The sequence below is a fragment of the Pleurodeles waltl genome, chromosome 7 (assembly GCF_031143425.1).
Source record: "Pleurodeles waltl isolate 20211129_DDA chromosome 7, aPleWal1.hap1.20221129, whole genome shotgun sequence".
In the NCBI taxonomy this organism is placed as follows: Eukaryota; Metazoa; Chordata; class Amphibia; order Caudata; family Salamandridae; genus Pleurodeles; species Pleurodeles waltl.
Window position 1 is genome coordinate 738,746,600 of NC_090446.1, and position 23,524 is coordinate 738,770,123.

Genomic DNA, 23,524 nt, shown 5'->3' on the forward strand with positions numbered 1-23,524 from the left:
CACGTTTGGCTGTTGAGGAAAGAGCAGTGTACGATAGCTGCGGTCCTACTTTGGTACCACATGGAGCTTGGAAAGCTGCTATACCCATGCATGCAGGTGACTGAAACAGTGAAGGTGTGGAGAAGACACCAAGCAACACATGGTGTATTTAACTAGTACTAATAGTGTGACCAAATAATGTCAGTGCATGGGGGTAATATGCTGAAATGGAAGCATGATCTGAATTTTGAATAGTGCTCTACTGCTGCAAAGGAGAGAAGTTAGTTCTAAAAGGTACATCTTGCCTGAGCTGCAAAATAGAGGAACAGTGCAGACCACCGTTTCCTTGTAGAATAGAGACAATATTCAGCTAAGACGGTCCTGTCTTGAGTATGAGGTTCTGCTGGATCTTGACCTTTACTGCATTTCCTGTCTGCAGAGGAAGACTGTAGGACCTTGGGCACTGCACAGATTTACTCTTAAGATTATCTTCGAGCTATAGCATAAACAGAGGTACTTAGTGGTGGACTGGGAGCCAAAAACAGCCTTGGACAATGTGCTCATGCAAGCTCCATGATACACCGATTGTATGTAGTGAGTGGTTCTGACGATCTCCTGGAGGATTTTGAGGGTCAAATTATATACATTTCTTCAAGAAAATTGGTTGTTTACCGATGATGCAATGTCTGGCTCCTCAGCCTATTGTGGGTTTTTCCTCTGTGCCACATGTACAGCCCAACTCTGTTGGTACCTGCAAACTATCCCAACCATGGAGCCTGACAGCTACACACCATCTGCATTTACCATGCTGCACTATGGGTTTACAGAAACTTAAGCATGCTGTTGGTCTACAGCTCAGCTCATGAACTCCTAATACATTCATAATGCAGTGCAAGCAGATTTCTATCTTCGTCACCGTCCCTGAGGTGTGTAGCATATTTTCTAATTTTATGCTTTTTTGTACAGTGCAGCATTTGACAATACGTGGCCAGTTGGTAAAGGCTACAAAGACATTAACTTTCATGCAGACCTTCGTATGGCTCGTGCCTGTGTATTTAATAAATTTGTGTGTTACGAGTAATCCAAGTGGGGGGCGCTGAAAGTGTAGGTCTTATGATCTTTCATGAAGCTCAAGATTGTGGGTGGTTTCACAGTAGCTTTAGGAAGGTTTCTGATGTTATCTCTGTTAATGCGTATGCTTACATTTATCTGAATAAGTAGTCATGCTTGAGGTTGGGCATATAGCGCATGATAAAAGGGTGTTAGTGCCATGTTTTGGACGTGATGTTGTGATTTGTAATTGGATCAGCAAAAATATATTCAACAGATCTTAATAATAGGAAGTCACATCCTTCTACTATTCCTTCATCTTCCTCTGAGGTAAATCCCTAGGACAGGAAGAGGTAGTGTTGAGGGGAAAGACAGAGTGGTATGGGTGGAGCAGGCAGCATTGTTGAGAAGCAACATCCAGGTTGGTAGGTAGATTAAGGGGATTTAGAGGCAGCAGTGGGAAGAGGACAAAGAATAACTAAAATCAGAGAACAGGCTGGGTCTGAAGACATTCATTCCCCAAGGTGGGTACTATGGATTGTGCTTGGGAATGATAAAAGGGAGCATGTGCTCAATTTGCAACAGATTATCATAGTATGTCCAGATCCTAATAAGGAGGTCAGTGTTCATTTTATGTATGCAAAACATAGGCATTTCATAAATGCACAGCTTAGTCAAACTAAGAGTGTTGCTCAGTATAGTCGTGGGTGGAGATGTGTTCAGTGTTCTTGTGATTCCTTTTCCAGTGTAGATTGATATCCATTCTGGTGTGCTGGTCTTCCTTCTGATTCCGTGTTAATGTCAGTTCCTTCGTGATCTACTGGCCTTCTTCTCCATCCTACTGGAGTGTCTGCTGTTTCCCTGTTTTTAATCACATTGAACATGTAAGGTTAGTGTTAGACATGACATCCGTGGCAGGGTACTCCCCCAACAATTTTGCCTTCACGCCTCTTGTTTTCTGAATTTGTTTTTGCTGGCACTATGTCCCTGTGCACTTTACCACTGCTAACTAGTGCTAAGGTGCTTGTACTTGCTCCCCAAAACATAGTAAAACTGGTCTACACCTGATTGGCACATTTCATTTACTTTTAAGTCCATTTGCTGGTGTTGAGCTCTGCTCCTTCACTGTATGCCTAAATCTATGCCTAGGTCCTGCAAGATGGTGCTTTTTGCCATAAACCTTCAAAGATTTATATCTCTGGTTCCTGTTACCCAATGTTAATTGTTTAGATGTCTTTTGGCTCATTAAACGTTTCCCTGTTCTTCTTATTTGGCTTGGGAATTGTATTCTGTTGTTTTCTCTACTTTAGGATTGTTAGTAGTGCTTGAATATAACTCACATTTCTCTAAGGATTTGATTGTTGCTTGTACCACAGTTACCAGGTGTTTCAACGTTGTTTGTCTCAAACCTTTGTTGTGACCTAACCAGGGTGTGACTTTGTAAATGCACTCCCTTTCCAAATTAAAAGACCTCTTTTTGACATCATTTCTCTTTGGAAAGGAAACAAGTGGTAGAGACTACCCACAGAGCTGGAAACAGAGAATCAAGGAAAACATCATGGATGAATAAAGCATAGGCAGAACTCGTATTCATAATTTTAGACAAAGTCGAGGAGAGCCTTTGAAAGCAGGGGCAGGATATGAGCATGGGCAATGGTAATGCCATCGGCATACTGTGGTTAGTTTGTTTCTCCAAGGGTGTTATTAACCCTTAAAACACCCCAGACCAATTAAGTATAGATAACCAAAATCCTCAGATATCTTTAGTGGGTTGAGATAACATGATTTCAGATTGTGGCTTTTTTATCCAAATTAAATAACCTCTCAAACATCATCTCTATTATTTCATCAGGTCTAAACAGTACTTAGTTTGTAATAGAATAAGTGCTGGTCCCCAAAGCTTGGCTCAGAAACCCACAGATGGTGTTTTTAAATGTTGGTTCACCTACTACCAATGGGATTTAGTCTTGAATCGACCTCATGGCTTTCCATCCACTATCAGACAATCCCTGCCCCTTTATCTGGCTCATGCAGGGCCCTGCTTTCTCCCTATGCAATGCTGTTTTCCATTCTTCTCTTCTTACATTTGTCCCTTTGTGTGTTTTCCTTCTCTTGCTTGCAGTCAATATCTGATGAGGAAAACTAAGTGCTGGTGGTCCCTACTGGCTACAAATGGCTCAAACTATGCACCGGGCCTGAATATATTAGGCAAACCAAGCTTTTAGGCAAGTTACTACATGATGCATGTCAGGAAGTTGGGAAAATATCCTCTTCACAACCCTATAATTTAGCACATGTGTAATTGGAAAGGGAAGTCACAGAAGCAATTACCTGAAATAAAATGTGCTGGTGACAATTGTTTAATTGCTTCCAGTATCAGCCAGATTGAGCACAATATTAGGTTACACCTACAGCAATGGGGCTGCACTTGGAGTGACGTTTTGACGGAGCACATGTGGCTGAAGCATTGCCAGTAGACCCTGGACTACTTTTGCATGCCACCTTCTCAAAGGTCCATGAAGAAAAAGGTTGGGCAGATGAAAGTCTTGTCATGGTGAACTAGTTAAACATTGCAGAACAGAAGGCTCCACTTATCAGCCAAAGAAGAATGAGGGGTTGTCCAAGCTGTTTTTACTTAATGGTGGGATATTTTTCACTACCAACACATTTCATCAAAGTATCTGATCTTCCTGAATATTTGACTTCATGTCCTGTTGGTAACAAGTTGCTGGACAGATCAATGCAAGGCTGTAAAGTAATGTTATCTGAACCCAATGGCATTGCTAATAAGTTCCAAAATGATGATCACCAATACAATAAACTGCTTCATAAACAAATGGATCTTTAAAGCTTGATTGGAGTATATTTACTACTACTTGCCCCTCCCACATTTACAACTAAGTAGTAAACTGGCAGGCATGAAAAGCTCCCCAAAGAAACATTAGGAGAGATGGAGATTTCCAATTGTACGTTTGTGAATTCTATTTTGTAGTAAGTAATACTGCTATTGTAATACATTATGTACTACAAATTGCAGTTTGTTATTTGAGCCCTATATATTTAAAGACTGTGACCTCACTGTGACTGAAGCACTAAAAGCTATATCACTGTGTAGGTCCAACTACATTTTCAATATGACAGGCGTACCTGTGAATAAAATATTTTTTATATCTCTGCCCAGGAAAATGCTAGAACAATTCTTCAAAGTTATTTTCTACCTAATTTCAAGTTCTAATTTTATTGTGAAGTCAAATTTGCAAACCTGAGTATAAACATAACTTTAGGAAAATGTACATTAGGCTACTTGAGCCAAAACTGACTCATAACCAAAAACATCATCCCCCAGTGCTAGAATACACATCCTTGGCAGGGAAAGTTACCAACTCTGGCTCAGGAGATAACGGTTTTCCTTTAAACCCAAGGAAGGACAGGGTGGTGTTAACGTCTAACTATGTATCAAGGTTTTGCTGTCTGGGAATAGACAGGACCATTTGCAGAAAAAAAGAACTGACTTAGAACTATGGCATATCGCTTAGAGATGCAATAGAAGGCTTTTCCTATTTATTTGCAGGACTCTCATAAACAATGAGGCCCCAGTCAAAGAGGACTATAGAACCATTTTGGACCCTGTCACTTGGGAGAAAAGCTCATCTAAATAGGCGACTGGCCAAGGAGGTGAAGACAGACTTATTTGGTGGCAGACGTGTGTTGCCACACTGAAACTCGGGAACCTGAGTAATTTTACAGTAAGGCAAATACGAGGTGCTGCTAAAGGATGGTAACTGTGAGACAATAGCTAGGAGTAGGTGGCAGAACACTGACTAGTGCACTGGATAAGTCCGATGCCTCAACCACCACAATCCTAGGACATTTCTTGACCTAAGAAGACCTGAAAATGGTGGCCTTGTTGGAAGAGAAAAGACACCTGACTCTGACTGGAAGACATGGACTCCGTCAGTTTGACTCCTGTTGGCTCCCAGCTACTGGAAGTTCTCTGAAAGGTTCTAATAGCATGGCTCATCTCTGGCTTGTTCTGGAGCACAAAAAGCATGCTGACTCCTGATTCTAAGAGGGCCCAGGTGGCCACAGAGGACTGTGTCCTGCAGAGGACCTTTCTCCTTATTTCCAATGCTGCATACAGTCAAGAAGCATTACATTCAGTGTTATATAATTCTAAATGCATAATGCTATGCACGGAATGTTGAAATGTTCAGGACTACAGAACTTTTTTACCTCCACGATTGGCCACCCACAATAGACCAACTGTATCACAAAAGTCAGGCCCTGATTACAAGTGTGCCGTTATTGTGTGAGGTGATATTGGAGGGCTGGAGTACCCAGTTTCACCTATATCCCTGCACTAAAAAACATCAATTATGAGTTTTATCCTAGGAATGGGGAATAACCTCACAGTCCTAGAGATACCAGGGCCTTCTATGTGTGGTTTCCCCCTAATACGGGGAGAAAAAACACTGATATTTTCTGCCTGGGAGAAAGTATCAGTGGGAGGTTTGTTGGGTGGTTGGTGTTACAGGAGGAAGTCGAGTCGGGTGGCTTGAGCCTGTCCAGGGGGACACCAGAGGTTGACTCAGATTTAGCACCATAAAAGCATATCATGCATGCACTCTGAAGAAACACTTTAAGTAAATGTAACAATAATATCAATATCATCTTGAAGCTGGTTCCAAGCCATACCATTCTGCACTTTTGCTACAGCAATTGCTCTAATCCTTGATCCCCTGAAATTCTATTTATTAAAATACCAGCAGACCCTGATGTAAGTTAGAGTACAAATTAAATTGCTTACTACAGTGATTGCCAATACCATATAATTATACACATGGAATAGCACACACACAGATGAAGATGAGTTTAACCCTTAAAAGGCTTCAAGAGACCATGCATGCTTTATGAGGTTTATCAAACAAAAACCCTCCAACTGGAAGGTAACCCATCCTTCATATTTATTGAGTTCAAGAACAATTTTGGTGTGATGGAAACAACCCTATGTCCATCACACACTGAAGTCTCAGCCTCACTAGTCACTCCATTTTCTGGATTATGACCCTCTATGCCTCATCAAAGGCAGAGCTTAACACTGAAAACACATCTCACAGCCTTTTTATTTGTAGTGACAGAGGGACAGTGACGTCCAAACACCTTGTCCTGTCCTTTGCATTCCTGCCTAACATCACTTTGGAGCAAATGGCTTGCAAAGGATGTAAGGGGCGGACATTGTTGAAGTACTTATTATCGCTAAGAGAAACAAGATGTTGTTGTATGCCTATGGCTATTGTTAAGATTACAGATCCTCTAAAATAGCTCTAGCAAGTTCAGAAACAAACCCATAATTCCAGCAAACTTTCAGGATACCAAACAAATTGGATCAGAAAGGACTTCCCTCTAAGGGACAAGGACCTCAAAATGAAGATAATATTAACTGCTTACATAGCTCACTTCCATTTATATTTATTTTGCGATTAAGCAATGCCACACCTTGAATGATATGTGAAAGACATACTATGGAAGTTTAAAAGATGCCATTGAACATGATGTGGATTTCTACAAGAGATTACTAATGTTGCTTAAAGCTTATGGACCAAATTTCCTTTTTCAGGAGAATTTCTCCCCCCATGAATGAAATACTTGTTCTCAGAAGCTGCCCATAAATGTTGCCCGATATTAATAATCTTGTATAATGCAATACAGAGAGGCGTAAATAAAAAAATACACAGATGTGAAACATGACAAAGGGGGAATATGAGCATTTCAAAGGCAAATATATACAAGTGGTTTGCTCAGTTTGCTGGAGGGCTCACCCATAAACAAATATAAATAACATACGCTTTCCTAAATCAGCCTATCAAAGAGCCTCTGGAAAACAAAGTGGAGACCTATACTATAATAGCTGACTGAACCTTCATGTAATGCATGTCACTTATGAGGCCCAAAATCAGTCACCACTCTTTTAGACTAACATTTTTAGGGCTGTTCATTAACAGTGCTCCTCCTATTAAACCTAGATAAATGTTTTCCAATCAGGTATCTTATCTACCACAATATAAAGCTGTTCATAGGTCTTTAGATTCTCAATTACTTCACAACTAACCCACTACAGTATCTGTTTTCCATTTGTAGACATAATGCCACATGTTTTCATGTGCATATCCTGAATGTTATTGTCATGCTCATTCATATAATTCTGATCAATTTTCTGGACCCCGCTGATGTACAGTGCTTTCAGGTGCATGTGATAATGCTGCATAACAATTGTCTGCCAACCTTGGCGAAAATAGTTATCCATGTTGCATGGCCTTGAAGATCTGCTTTACTCAAATTAATCAGTAATGGGCATCAAAAATCACCTCTGCCTGACCATGTGTTTTTTTTAATCTGCTCATTCCTCTAGTCACATTTTGAATTACTGAACATCCTGGAAGTATATGTTACAGCACTGGAAATTATCAGAGCAACAGATGATCACATTGGTATGACCATTACCATTACATCAACGTGGCCATTATCTCAACTTGGTCCGACCTTCAGCAGGAAACTTTACTATTCTAATCCATTCTTAGAAATTTGAACAATAACACCTTGTCACTATCATGGCAAGTAATTTTACACGTCAAGTTTAGGGAATGGTTGCTTTTATGTGCTGCGTGCCAATAGCGTAGGAGATCGGTTCTGCCCTAAGCAGTGTCCTGGCCACAACATCAGGTCTTGGAGAAGTCAATATACTGACCACACAGTGCAATAAACCACCTTCATACTAGTCTCTTTATGTAAGAGTGAACATACTGAGTGTTTCAGTCTGAGACTGATATACTATTTCCGTCTACTCATTCCATACAATAAAACAAGCCCAAAAATCAGCCCCATAATCAAAATACATATGGTTCAGAATAAACGTGCATCTCATAAGAGACTGTATCAGAGACAGAAATGATAATCCAAGAAAAGGCAGTAAAATGCTGTTAGACTTGGCATGGTCTCCCCTAACTTTTTGCCTCAGTTTCCAAGGTTGTTGATGTGTGCTGGACTCTGTTTTTGCTGTTTTTGTTACTCTGGGCACTTTACAACTGCTATCCAGTGCTAAAGCGCACATGCTCCTGTATAAAATTTTAATTAATTTGATTGCCTTTCAATGATTGGCATATTTGCTTTAATAGTAAGACCCTAGTACAATGCACTAGAGGTGCCCAGGGCCTGTAAACCAAATGCTACTAGTGGGCCTGCAGCACTGATTGTACATCCCTCATAAGTATCCCTGTAAACATGTCTCAGACCTGCCACTGCAGCGTCTGTGTGTGCAGTCTTGCACTGCCAATTCGACTTGGCAAGTGTACCCAATTGCGAGGCCTAATCCTTCCCTTTTCTATGCATGTAAGACACCCCTAAGGTAGGCCCCAGGTAGCCCCATGGGCAGGGTGCAGTGTATGAAAAAGGTGGGACATGTACTTATGTCTTTTACATGTCCTGACAGTGAAATACTGTCAAATTCGGTTTTCACTGTTGCAAGGCCTATCTCTTTCATAGGTTATTTGAAGGGCTGCCTTTAAAAGTTATTAAATCTCAGATTCCCTTTGGGGGTAGATAGAAATATTGAGTTTAGGGTCTCTGAGCTCACATTTTAAAAATACATCTTTTAGTGAAGTGGTTTTTTTTAGATTGTGTGTTTGAAAATGTGACTTAGAAAGTAGGCATTTTCTTGCTTAAACCATTCTGTGACTCTGACCGCTTGGGGATTCACTGTCTGGGTCAGTTTGACAGTTGGGCTATTTGCACCTCTCTCTAGACAGTGACACAGAGGGGTCTCAGGTGTGGCCTGCATATCCTGAGGAGTCATCTGGGCTGGAGGGGAGGACTGGTCACTCACACCTGAATGGGCTGTGCCTGTCCTCACACAAGGCAGTCTCCAACCTCCTGGTGTGTGGCTAGGGCCTGGCCTGGACAAGAAAGGATCTTACAGACACTTGAGACTTTGCTTTGAAATTTGCCAACTTCAAAGGCAAAACACCAGACTTTAGATTACTTCAAGGATTCAAGGATTCAATAGGAATCTCTGCCTGGAGAAGAGCTGAGGAGAAGTTCTGCCCTGGCCTGTGACTGTGCTGTGTTGGGCTATCCTGCAGTTGCTGCTTCTGCCTGTGCCGGGGGATAAAGACTGGACTTTGTTGTATTTCTGCTTGAGAAGTGACTCCAAGGGCTTGGAGTAGAGCTTGCCTCCTGTTTTGAAGCCTCAGGAACAGCAAAGGCTTCACCAACCAGACCTGAGTCTACTTGCTGTGGACTCTAGCTTGGGTGCCATTCCAGTTTCTGGACCCCTGGAAGTGAATTCCTGGAGAAAAAAACAGTCTAACAATGCAGGACGATGCCAAGTAACTTTGCAAAAGACTCTGCTGCCCGGAACTGCGATGCCGCTTGCCCCGAGGACGTGGACCTTGCTGAGTGCGACAAATCTGATGACCCTGAGAGCTGAAGCCGCTGCCCTGGAACCGCAACCCCACCTGCCCCGAGGCCATGGACCTCATAGAAGTCCGACACCGCTGTAGGCCTCGCGTTGCTGCAGCTGCTGATCCTGCCCGACTTTGCGGACACTGGAGTGTCGTAAGTCCAACGTCCGTGACGATCTGACGCCTTTGCAACCCCTGCAGCCCTGTGACATCATTGTGACCCCGTGAGGTCGCCCCGCAGCATCCTGACTCCACCGGACTTCACATCTGCGAGAACCAAGGGACCAACTTTGCTTCTGACACTGCTTCATCTCCACCGCCCTGTAGTGAGGACCTGACGCCGCTGCGCGATGCGCAGTCCTTCTGACCCTGGGCACCAGAACCGACGCCGCATTGGACCCAGCGAAGCCGCTCTCCCCGACTCCGTGCACAAGCCTGTTTTCTACTTGTTTCTTAAGGTACTGTAGCTGGGGGTCGAATGACTCTGTAAACAGCGCCATAGGTGTTGCCTGGTAGGAAACGACTCCGTCATGATGCCGCATAATAGCAACTTGCAATAGTTGTGCCTCAAGGCGCTGTTTTTGTGCTTTTAAGTGCTAAATTTGTATTTTTAACTGTATATTGTGGATTTTTATCATATTTAGTCTTGTTTATTTAGATAAAATATTTACTGTTTTTCTAAACATGTGTTGTGTCATAATGTAGTGGTTCACTCTATTACTGTGTGTGTTTGTGCAAATATTTAACACATTGTCTCTGAGTTAAGCCTGCCTGCTCGTGCCAAGATAACAAAGGGGTGTGCGGGGTTAACTGAGTGTGATTCTCCTTTACCCTGACTAGAGTGAGGGTCCTTGCTTGGACAGGGGGTAACCGGACTGCCAACCAAAGACCCCAATTCTAACAAATACTATATACAATTAGGGACTTCAATTGGGCTGTTGTGCAAAGACAATTTGAGATTGTCGGGACGGGGAAGCAGAATGCCACCACAGAAACAAATAAGTAAATATCCATAAATGTCCCAATTATAATAAGCATACGTTTTTTTCGTTTTTAACCTCCCAGGAGAACGTATTCCAGTAGCAGTACAAAAGAAAATCAGTTAATACTTAACAATAAATACGTGTACATTAATGGCCATTACATTTTGTGATTCATACTATTATCTGTAATATGCAAATTAAGATAAAAGTCCATTTTACTGCATGCCTGCAGTGTAAGTGTTCACTTCTAAGGTAGTACAGAATGGAAAGAGAAACAGCATGCACAAAAAATACATCAGGGGCTCAAAGAAATGGTTTAGTTTGTAGAAAATGTGTAACTCGATTAAATGCTTCTACTGTCGCACTTACACCGGTATGCACCATCTTTGCCGCCTTCCTCACACTTTAATACAGAATCCTTGTATGGTATCTTATATAACAGAAAAAAGAAGAGCCCCCTTCAATAGCCTTGGTGGTGCTTGTTTCCATGAGCATGCACCATCCTGGAAGAAAGCAGAGGCTCCCCTGCCCTTGAATCACTAAATGCTGGGCAAGGGATGATTTTGGGGAGGTAAAGAAGGGCCAAAGGGCAGTCCAGGGCCATGCCAAGATGATGGAGTCAGAGGGTGCACCCTCAAAGGGGGTGGGGGTGTCATGCTCTGCAAAAGGCAGGACAGGGATGTTCTGACACAAAGGGGGTCATTACGACCCTGGCGGTCATGGACCGCCAGGGCCGGGGACCGCGGATGCACCGCCAACAGGCTGGCGGTGCATCCAGGCCTATTCTGACCGCGGCGGTAAAGCCGCGGTCAGAAAAGGGAAACCGTCGGTTTCCTACCGGTTTTCCCCTGGCCTGAGGAATCCTCCATGGCGGCACTGCAGGCAGTGCCGCCATGGGGATTCCGACCCCCTTACCGCCAGCCTGGTTCTGGCGGTTTTGACCGCCAGAACCTAGTTGGCGGTAACGGGTGTTGTGGGGCCCCTGGGGGCCCCTGCAGTGCCCATGCCAATGGCATGGGCACTGCAGGGGCCCCCTAACAGGGCCCCACCAAGGTTTTCAGTGTCTGCATAGCAGACACTGAAAATCGCGACGGGTGCAACTGCACCCGTCGCACCCTTTCCACTCCGCCGGCTCCATTCGGAGCCGGCATCCTCGTGGAAGGGTGTTTCCCGCTGGGCTGGCGGGCGGCCTACTGGCGGTCGCCCGCCAGCCCAGCGGGAAACTCAGAATTACCGCGGCGGTCTATTGACCGCGCAGCGGTATTCTGACGGCGGTACTTTGGCGGGCGGCAGAGTCAGAATGAGGCCCAAAGTAAGCCAGGATGAGAAGGATGATGGTGAATGGCTCTGTAATAGTAAAACCCTGAACTCGTTCTTTACTGGACAGAAGAAGTTTCTACGTTCAAAATGGACGGTCCTTAAACACAAAACTCTTGTGATCTTAGGCACTGTACGATAAGCACAGGGCTTCCTGTGAGCGTGCCAATGTGAGAAATACTGATGGTTTGGGAAAGATGTGTGTCTGGTTAGAGAGTGTTATATGTGATCAGTGGCGTAGCGTGGGGGGTGCAGGAGGGGCCGGCCGCACCGGGCGCAACATCTTGGAAGAGACTAAATCCACGGGTTAGGGGGCGCAAATTACTTGCCTTGCCCCGGGTTAGGGGGCGCAAATTACTTGCCTTGCCCCGGGTGCTGACAACCCACGCTACGCCACTGTATGTGATAAAGCTGTTCTTCCACAACCTCGTGCTAAGAAAGACTCACAGAGGTCTCCTTATAAATAGCTTATCTCATCCTTTAGCAATGAAGGCCTAGGTCAAGCTTTGCTTTGAGGGAACTAACGTTGGTGCAAAGATCAAGGAAAGAATACTTCTAATTGGCTCTTTCCTCTCGGCAAAAGCTCACATTAATAAAAGAATATATGTCAGAATTCAACATTATCATTGAGTTATACTAAGATTGCTCTACTTCCATATTCGGATGCATCAGTCTACACTATCAATTCCTTACTGTAGTCTAGTCCTTCACCACAGTACTGCACAGATGGCCTCTTTCAAGGTCTATGTAACCTTCGGAGATTGACAGGTCCGAAGAACTCCCTTGAACTACTTATCTGCAGTTAGTATGGCCTGAAGTGCTATCACAGTATTAGAAGATGTCAGAATATTCCTGTGCTGCCCACTGAGCTCTAAATTGGGACTATGTTTTGGGGGGTTCCCAGTTCAATATAGACTGGCCCTGTGCCTGTAGAATCCGTACCTTGCCACTTACAAATTAGTAGCCTGGGTAAACTATGGTACCCAGATAGAGCAATCATTTTCTAGCAGTGGTAGCCAGGTTGTCTCTCTGGAACTGCGGAAACATTTTCTTGAGCTCTATTAGATCTTCCTCTCAGGCAAAAAGTAAGAATGCATTCCTACAGATCCGTCAGTATCTTTTGCTGGCCCCTTTCTTTAGGGCAATCTGAAAGTGTGTAAGTAAAATGAAATCTACTTATGCAATTCCAAGCACTAACGGAAATATTGAACTGTTCTGGATGTCAGGTAGATATCGATATTTTAAAGGTAGCGAATGCAAAGTGTTGAAAACGTGATGATTTATGCAGCATTTACTTTCTTTGGTACTAGCTTTTGTATTAAGGGCCATTGTGATAAACCACAGTCTATTAGTTTCTTTATCACAGGTATGAACAACATCTTTTAAGCTTCACACATTCTGTTTCTTGCCTTATCTAGCATACTCTAATTTATCTTCCTCACAGGGATGCTGTTGACGTTTAGGACAAAGTGTAGTACCACTAGTGAGGATATTAACCAAGCAGGAGGCCTTCAGACTTAGGACACAAGCTTTTGCCAAAAAGATCATCCAGAAAGCCTTTCAGGGAGCCCTTAACAATGACAAACAACCATTGTTAGAACCAAGAGTGAAAATGAGGTAGCTACTATGATCCCAGATACTCCATATACTGTCTTATGTAACCAGATCAATAAGGTCATTAAGAGAAGCTGGAGATGTCCCTATTGACGAGCCACCATTTGCATTTAAATGAGGTACGACCGATCGTCAGTCGTACAGCAACACTATGAGGCTAGCCCACAGTGAAGGGTCATTTCCTGTGTGGCTAATGGAATGTTTCCTAATTTATTGGAGTGAGAAAGTCAGGTTTAATACCTCAGCTCAGAACTTGGGAGATCAGATAACTTATCAGTTATGGAATCAAGAATACCATCATCATGTTGAGCTGACCATGGAAAATATGATGAATTGGCATGACCACAGGGTGTTGGTGAAACTATGGATCTAGGAACATGGCAGACAACTGTGAGCCCCACAAATCTTACCCAACTCACCTAGATTACATTGCTTCTGTATCTACATTTATACTGCTGTTCTGTCTCAATCAGGACTGGGTATTGTGTACTTTTAGTTGGTGGGGGTAGCGTAATAAAATATTGTGCATTATTCACCTTGAAAGAGTTTTAGCATAGTGAAGATTAGATTATGCAAACGTTTTCTGTTTTCGAAATTAAAACACAGCATTGGACGCCTTGATTATTTTGGGGAAAGATACACTTTCTATAATCTTCGTGGACTAATGCTAAGCAATGAACCTAAGGTTCCCAGGATCTGCAGTGTGTCTGCTGACCTGGTAGAGGAATTGAAGGTAGATAACCCGAGGAGTACCGAAGGGAGAGCCACCGGGGAGTTACTGCCGATTTATGCAACGCACACAAAGTCATTTCTTTGTTGATTTTAACCAAGATTGTCAATGTCAATACAATTATTGCACACACATTTACGCCCACTTTAAGTTGGTATCACTAGACCAATTATTGTTGGAAAGAGCTACACAGATTTATGATTTGTAAGGGCGCAAGGGATAAAGTTTGTTTAAATGGAATATTTTTGATCGGAAACAAAACATAGTGAAGCATGTTCTAAAGGTGACAAGTATGCACCAGGAAACCAGAGGTACACCGGACACTTTTCGACTCCTAAATAATGATTAAAAGTAGAAAAAAACCTGGTTGTATGCCTATGCTAGTACGATGATAAATCAAAAGGCAAATCAATTTGTTTTCTCATCAGATGCACGACTGAAACCAGTTTGTTTCGGCTGTTCCAGATTTAATTCGCAGAAATATCAGAGTGTATGCATAAAACCAAGAAACCTGAACAAGAACAATTTAAAAAAGCATCCTTTTTTAATGGGGCTATTTGCGATTAAACTGTCACTGACATTCAACCATGGCTAGTGAAGCCTAAACCACAATCCCTGTGGAAGCAGTGTACTTGCCCTTGCGTGGAGTAGGCTCAGAACTCATTAGTATTTGTAAAGCTTGAGTGTTTTCCACACGCGTTAATAGCAAGTTCCCCCTTCGACTACATTGTTGGTTCTTTTTAATACATGTTTCTCGTGCATTCATCCCAGCTACGGCGCTGTCTACTGCAGTTTGTGGTTTTTTATCAGAATATAAAATGAGTTCCTTACTGCCTTGGTTTCCGTCCGTGCTTGTGGGCTTGATGAGTCGATTGGCATCCTCGTGAAGGGCTCCAAACCAGTCTTTTAGTCGTGATGCGAGATTTCTCAAGTCCTTGTCTGTGCAAAGTGCTAGAAAGTATTACAAAAAGGAAGTTTAAAGTCATAGCCATAAACCAACATTTGCATTGAATATAATACTGAATACTGGTGCAATGTGTGGCAGCTTTAATGAGACCTGTGGCACATTTGTGGTGGATTAATAAACTTTAATTAGACTGATTTAAAGAAAAGGCACACGTTAGTCTGGTTGAAATCTGAGAAGGATGCAGGGTTCACTCTTAACTATCACTACTGTTCACAATATTATTGTAGTCTATATTCCAATTATTTCTTAATATGTTAAAGTAACTCAGTCGCAATTGCAAACTGAAAGTGCAAGAAACGACCTTTGCCTCAAAAGGGCTGATTTTCCTCCGCCCGGAAATTGTGCGGCAGCTGCTCGATTCTACTCGGTACTTAGAAGGTCAGCAGAAATAAGACGGTTTTCAGTTAACACAAAATTCTTAAACAGGCCCCCTGGGGTACAACTAACACAAGAAGACGATGGTGCCATTCATGTTTTTGTGAGAATTTACTTCTATAAAGGCCAGAACTGTAAATCCGAAGACGGTTTACCTAGTCAAATATTATTTCAAAATGCACTTCACAGTTTGAACTGGTTGATGAAATTATTTGCTCCTTTGGGATTGACAAAAGACAATTTCAACCTTTTCTCATAAGTGTTTGCTTGAAGCTTCCATATTCCATTGCTTTTCCTAGACGTTGGCTGGCTATTTATATATTTATTTCAAACGGAGAATTGTTTTGTTATGTTGAAGCAATATGAGAAATGCTCCTGGCAGCAGAGAGCTGTGAGTGCCCCACAGTTTTCTAGATGGACTGTGGCTATGCTCACACTATCACTTGGCCAATCTGTGATATCTTCTCTGTTTTCATGTATCCTGCTGCTCTGGCAAGTTGTGTCTGTGGTGATGTCATTAGAATGGCCCAATATTTTAGGATGGCGACCTGAGAGTTTACCATGTACATGTGCGGTGGGCCTGAGTAAGTGATGTAGCCACACCTAGATCTCAAAGCACCTTAGCACTAGGATTGAGCAAGAAAAGCAGAAAGACTTATGAACACAGCCTATCAGCAAAAATGCAGGGCTTAAGCTTCTCACAATGCCTTGCATACTTTCACTTTGTCAAATCGTAGCAGGAAAGCTATCCCAAAGTTGTGGGGTAGTGTCAAAGAAAGGCCTACTCCAAATTGTATTACGTCTAAAATGTTCGACTATGGATACAAGGCATCAGTTAGATCACAGAAAACGGAAAGGAATATTCACATAGCCCCTTGCTCACAGAAGGCCTGATACTAGGCAAAGAGTTTTGAATTCGATTCGCTGCTGCATGCTCTTCACTCAAATCAGAAACATACAACAATAAACAAATGTGCTGCGAGGAAACCTTCTACGAAAAGAAGGAAGGGTGAAAAACGAAACTACACGGGTCCGGGTTTCAAAACAAGTACAACAATAATAATATTTTAGGGAACACAATAAAAACAACGCATAAGTGTTTCTGAGTTTATGTATTTTTTATGTAAGAAAATATGATGAGTCTGAGTCAATAATCGGCAAAGGTGCTCAAAGTGACAGCGAAGGGAAAAGTGGTGTGCTAATACAAATTAAATGAAGTCAAAATTGTAAACAAAGAGATATGTACAATTACACAATGAGAGGAGGCAACCCATGGGTCAAAGTTTACAAACACAAATGAGCAAATTCTTTTTTTTGTGTCTAACATTAAATGAATGTGGATTGCCTCAATATTAGTCGATGTTTTGACCCCTATTGGAATGAATGGTCTGAGGTCTTCATCAGGACAATGTACATGGTAGACACAAAAACCCACATTAATCTGGGTACGTTCAATGAGCAATCTTTGTACATGAACCTTTTATATATGCTTTGGTCTGATAATGTCTGGCCACCACCGCAAGCTTCAGTCTTCGCCAGTAGCTTCCCAATCTTTCGTGTGCCTCCCAGAAACAAGGCCAAAATTGTGGAGGTTAGAAAGCAGCCTGACTGCCCTGTTTTGTGTTTATTATAGCTTCTTAATGGTACATCTGCTGATCTGTGATGAGGTGTTCATTTGCCCCATAGATGGCCATTCTCTATATGGCACAATTCGTAGAAAAATATGTGTATAACAATATCCTCTTCAGCACATACGTAACCAAGTGGGTCAGATATATTAATGATATTTTCTGCATGTGATCCTGAGATGAGCCTGATATACACTGCTTGAACAATTGTACATAAACTTCCTGACTCGCCTGCCCTGACTTCAGGAATAATGCTGTGGTAAAAATCCGTTTGTGTGAAGGCAGAGCTCAGCATATTCAGTTACAAATGAGGCTCTGCCAAGCTCTGCACCCTCCATCTGCCAGCAGATGACCCATTAAGACACACCTAATTCCTCTATTGTGTGACTGTCTGGGACTAATTCACAAAGTCTAACTGCCAACTATACCCAGTCGTGTGGCCAAGCGGAGGTTGCAGACACCAAATGGCAAAGGGCAGGGAAAGGCCAACTTTCTAAAAGTGGCATTTCCAAAATTGTAATTTAAAATCTACCTTCACCATTAAACAGGATTTGTAATTACAATTTCATAGATACAAACATGAAATGCTTATCCGTCCCCAATCAAATGTTAGTACCTATTAAATATAAGAAGGTAATCCAATGTTGTTCTGTAGGAGAGTTAGGCCTCACAGTAGTGAAAAACGAATTTAGGAGTTTTTCATTACTAGGACATGTACAATTTTAAAGTACATGTCCAACCTTTTAATTTGATGCACCCTGCTCTAGTGGCTACCAAGGGCCTACCTTAGGGGTGACTTGCACGTGATAAAAGGGAGGTTTAAGGCCTGGCAAAGGAGTTACATTGCCAAATTGAGCACCAGTTTAAAACTGCATTGACGGTGCAATGGCAGGCCTGGGACATGTCTTACAGGGTAACTTAAGTGGGTGGCACAATAAGCCCTGCAGGCCCACTACATTTAGTTCATATCAGGTACTGTGTCAATCAGGAATTTCATTTATTGACATTTGACTTTGAACGTGTGATATTATAACTGAGTTGTGCCCTGGGTATATAGTATATCACTCTACAAAGGGTAGGAATAGTAGGCTTCAAAAACATTTTGAGGAAACCTACTATAAAATATATGCAAAAAAACAATTAGGTTTCCCAAAGAGCTTAGCCATAGCTCCGCGCCCTATTCCCACGTTATAAATATGGTGTGGTTTAAAACTACATTCTTTCATGGTCACTGACTGTACTTATGATTCTGGAAAATTAGAACTGGAACTGTATTTTTAATTTGATATCTTTTCTTTGCATTGTTCATTTTTAAATTTGTGCCTTTTTCAGAAAATATAGGTGACATTTTACTACACTACTCAAGGGCTTTAGGGATGTTAATGCCCACACTGGGCATTGCCTACCTTCTTACGTCTGGCCTATGTTCCCTTCATGGACTGCCAACAGCCACTGCTTTGATGGGTGAAGGACCGGAATTTACAAAAAAGATTTATGGTTTGATCCACATTTATCGGATATCATTATGATGAACGCCAGCATGTGATGTAGGAAAATCAAGAAGCCCAGGAAAGGTGTAGGTGGATGTATAATCAACTAACAGGGGCACATGGTTTCAGGTTTATTTGAAAAGTGAATAGTTAATCAAAATCATTACACCATGCTGAATACAAAGAGTTTAAAACACATAAATACATTCTTTACTATATACCCATAAGAAACATTATAAAATGATGCACTACATTAAAAACTATTAGTACAGCAAGCAGCATATATTGCAGCAAACATTCTCCTAGTGCCATACAAAGCTAATGACTGAAAAGGTATCTGTTTTTTAAGTGCACCAATATTTAAAATGTAATCCTTCAACATTTAATTTTCCAGAAATACACCCCCCTGATTTTTTATGAGGTGTAGCCATTTCACCCCACAAAAAGTACCAAAAAATAAGGTGCAATATTTACCTTAAAAGGCTACATGCTCAACACATAATACAGCTGCCCCTCCCACGCCACCTAGAGTACTCAGAGTAAGAAAAATGCACAATTATTTCAAAACCACTTTTATGAACATTTATCAAACCCTAAAACGTTTCCCTCTTCTGCCTCATTTAAGTTAACCCTTCCTTGTTCATACAGCTTTTTTGATGCCAAATGTAAAAATGTTGTTAATCTAGAGTTTAAAATAATATCTAATGCTTTAAATCAAGAAATCATCGCTTGCCTACACATTCGTATACCTCTCTGGATAAAGGCAGCCTTAAATAAACTTCTTCATTCATTTAGCAACCCTTTACATAGACAAACCAAATGGATAATATCGTCTACCCCACATCCACACAAACTACATTGTGCATCTAAAACTGTCCATTTCCAGGGAACTGTATTGACTCGTCCTGGGAGGTGGCCAAAACGAGATCTAATAAACAAGTTCTTTTCTTTTTCTGACTACCCCACCTCCAGGTATAAATGGGGTTTTAGGTCTTTATACTCATTTATTATCATCCATGAGTGGGATCTATCTGCGAGGAGACCCTTATCCATGATTAAGGACTTGTTCTTCACTATACGGTTAATGACTTTTTTAAAGGCATCATAAGGGATACTTTATCCCACAACATCCAAGCCCCCAAATCGTCCAATGCCTGATCCAGGTACTGCCGGGATAGAGCCAAGGGATTCAAACTCATCTCCTTCCAAAGTGCCTGACAAAGTTGGTTCCCCATAGCTTGCTGTACATTTTTCCATATCTTAATCTAACTACCCTTTCTTGCTATGGTTTGATTCAGATATCCAAACTCCAATCGAATCTGTGCCTGAGACGAGTTACCAGGAAGATGGAACAGGCACCTAAAATCTTTTGCAATAATCCCATTCAAAATACAAGCATCTCTACCGCGCAAAGCTTTGCTTCCATAACTAATACTTGACACAAATTTTGCAGCAATTACTTATAACAGAGGTTGATAACTAAGTCCATTTAGGGAACTTTGCAAAGTACGAAAAGCGAGCAATAGGGAGTTTCTTTTCCACTGTAAATCAACCTTTTGAGGTAAAAAGGATCCCTTTCCATCAAATAACATGCCCAGGTATCTATAAAACTTGACTTGTTCTAATTCTTGCCCTTGCAGGTACCACTTATAGGTTTTCTGTGTTTTCTTTACTTACTTCCATAACTTTTGTTTTTTTCTCATTTATTATCATTCCATTTGCCTTAGCATTTTCAGAAAGACTGTCAATAAGCCACCGTAATCCTACTTTTGTTTGACTTAGAAGGATCACCTCATCTGCATCTCCTATCTTTGAAGTGTGGGCCTTCACCTTATTTAGCTTAAAAGTCAAGTCTGATAGAAAGAGATTAAACAAATATGGCGCAAGCACGCAGCCCTGCTTAAGTCCTTGTTTTGTATCTATTTTTCTCGACAGTAAGAAACCATCCCCTACCTTCAGTGTATCCCAGCTATCAGTATATAACATCTGTATGGCTTTTAGCAACCGTGCAGGAATTCCCCAGGAGGCTAACTTTTCCCATAACTGGTTACACTGTACCAGGTCAAAAGCGAACTTAAAATCAACAAAGCACAGGTACAATGGTTGGTTTGTTTGCTTACACTTGCCTATAATAATAGAGAGGGATGGAATATTAACTGCCATCCCTGACCCTTTCACATAACCTGACTGATTAGCCGGAATAATGTCATTTTCAGTAGCCAAGATTTGAAGGTCCTCTAAAAGTAAACCTGCATAGTATTTTGCTTCCGTGTCTGATAAGGTAATTAAATGATAATTTATTTGATTAGTGATTTCATTCTTTGTATATTGGGTGAATTATCGATCCTTCCACAAATTTGTGATGGTTTCAAGCTCTAAAGCACTATTAAAAACAGTAACCAACCTTTCTGCCCACAATCCGGGTTCATTTTCTATAAAGCATTCAGGACCCCATTTGGGCCGGGTGCCCCCGCCTGCCTGTTCTTCCTAATCTGTCTAGTAAGCTGAGCCACAGAAAATATTAATTCCGTTACTCCCATATGACCATCAGAGGCCATATTTGCACCCTCACTTGGGCGCAAATCTCCCCCTATGCCTCCCATCTTAATAGCATTTGCTTTGATTTCCTTAGTATGGTTGAAATGCTGTGTTAGAAAATCAATCCAAATCGATTCTGAAATATTAGAACTTGTTAAGATCATTGGAGCTTTATTCAGCCTATTCAGCATTTTTCATAATCTCAGTGAATTACTCTTTTTACTTAAAAATAATATCTCTGACCAAAAGGCATGTCTTCTCAGTGCCTTGTTTTCCTAAATGTGCTTCCAATAGGTACTATTAGTGATTTTTAGCTCCTTTTGAAGTTGGCAATCTCTCGGTTGCTTCTTGACTAATCTTAAAATTCTATTTAACTTCCTCCTTATTAAAGCAGTGGAGGCTGAAATTTTAATTTTTATTTGTTTCCCCATCACATTCTAGGCACTGATGGGTTTTGGATAACTTTAAGTAAGAAACCTAGCCATAAACATCACAAAAAAATTTGACCATATAGTTATTGGATCACCAATTACATCATTCAAACCATGAATATACAACGTTATTGCATTTACACCAATAGCATCAATTTAACCTTCACCCCAGTGGAGTTTCTTATAATTAGTAGTAGCTAAAACCGCTGGGAGTTTAGCTGCAGGTTTGTACGTAGGGCAACGATAATTAATCTCCATGATTTGTTGCCCATTGTCACTCTTTTCTGTCTTTAAGAACTGATATTTAGTTACTGAGTTCAATAAAGGCAACTTGACCACTATGTAATCAATTGTTGAGTGAGTTCCATAAACATAACATGAGGGTGAGGGTGGGTTATCTTGCTGAACTCTCCCATTCGGGAATTTAATCCACGGGTCTCGAATTCTTTTACCAAAGAAACTGCCTTGGCATCAGTAGTACCTAAACCTATGGGGCCCATTGATTACTGCGGGACTGCCCACAAAAGGTCCTGTTGCAAAGTGTGTTCTTCTTTCTCGAAAGGCAACTACAAATTCATATTGAAGTCACCAGTTACTAAAAGCTCTTAAGAAACAGGTTCTTGTAAGTTTATTAATATTGTTTCTACCAATTTGGAGGTCATTCGCTTCCTAGAATCAGCATCAGGGTGTATTTACACATTAATTACCAAAAGTGGCCTTACAACCTTTTTGTCCCAATTTAGCAGTTTTACTGCCAAAAAGTCATCATTGTCCACTTCTACTTGTATACAGGACATTTTTCCCTATTGTAATGAAGGTTGCCAAACGACCCCTCGGATGCCCAATCTTTTTACCTTTAGTGCAGGGGAGAAAAAAAACATACACCCATCTACTGCAAAGGGTTGTGCAGCCCAGGTCTCCTGTAAGAAAATAATTTGAAAATCACTTAATAGACTTGTTAGGTCCTTTTGTTGATTATTTGAATTAATCCCATTTATGTTCCAGGAACACATTTTCAATGACATTTGATATGATCTTGCTAAATAGGGTCGTAAGGATGGACTGTATAAATGTCAGGGAAGGCTACCATTGTGGAGAGTGGCTGTCAACCAACCTAGGCTTAGCTGCTCAAGGTGGTCCCTATTTTCTGACATATGTCTCGTCTGATGGATTATAGGGACCGAATTGTCAGCTGAAATTGAATTCCCAATTGGATTTTTAAGAACTGAGAAAGGTTGCTTTTGACCTCTCCATTTATTTAACTTTGTCGAAGTACTTTGAATTTCTACGGGATGAAGGTATCCTAACTGATGTGGTATTATAAGCACAATTCTCCAGTTTAAAAAGTTTTTTTTTTTTTTTAAGACCTTACTGGCAAGTTCAGGTTTCAATCCATGCCACCAAAGTAGATTCTTGAGTGTTATTTACATCCTCCTTAGACAAGGGCAAACATTTTATAGAATCAATATCTGTAGACTGGATATTTTTAAGGGTGGGTATTACTTCTAAGAGTTTATATATATTTCCACGAATGAGAGTATAGTGTGGCCACTTGATCTGATATTGTGGTGCACAAACTATTTGATTACTGACTGTGGAGAGTCTGTAGTTCGAACTCCATTGTGTCACATCCAGTTCTGTATTAAAAACTGGTCCACTTATATCATCAATCGGGGCCATGGAGCTATGCTCTGAATCAGGCTTCCACTGGTGGATCAAATCCATCCGTTCATCTTACCTGTTTACCAATTTAGTCTCATATGTGGGCCCTACACGAGAATCCTCTCCCTGCACCCTTTGCACGGCAATGTCTAATTGTTCGATAAGAGATCAGTTTCCCTTACTCTCAGAATCCTCAAATTTGTGTGCACATTGTGCAAAAGCACCTTCAATAGTTATCTTGCTAATAATTATTCCTTGTCCATCAACTTTTTTGCTTCCACTTTCATCCCCTCAGTTACTATCT

The 23,524-nt window shown here is 41.4% G+C and overlaps 1 protein-coding gene across 1 annotated transcript in view; it reads right to left on the reverse strand.

Moving 5' to 3' along the window:
• Window positions 1–23,524, reverse strand: part of SPOCK1 (SPARC (osteonectin), cwcv and kazal like domains proteoglycan 1) — a 1,898,920-nt gene that overhangs the window by 122,556 nt on the left and 1,752,840 nt on the right. The window contains exon 7 of the mRNA XM_069199218.1: window positions 14,961–15,080. Coding sequence (XP_069055319.1) covers window positions 14,961–15,080 — 120 coding nt within the window. The remainder of the gene's footprint in view (window positions 1–14,960; window positions 15,081–23,524) is intronic.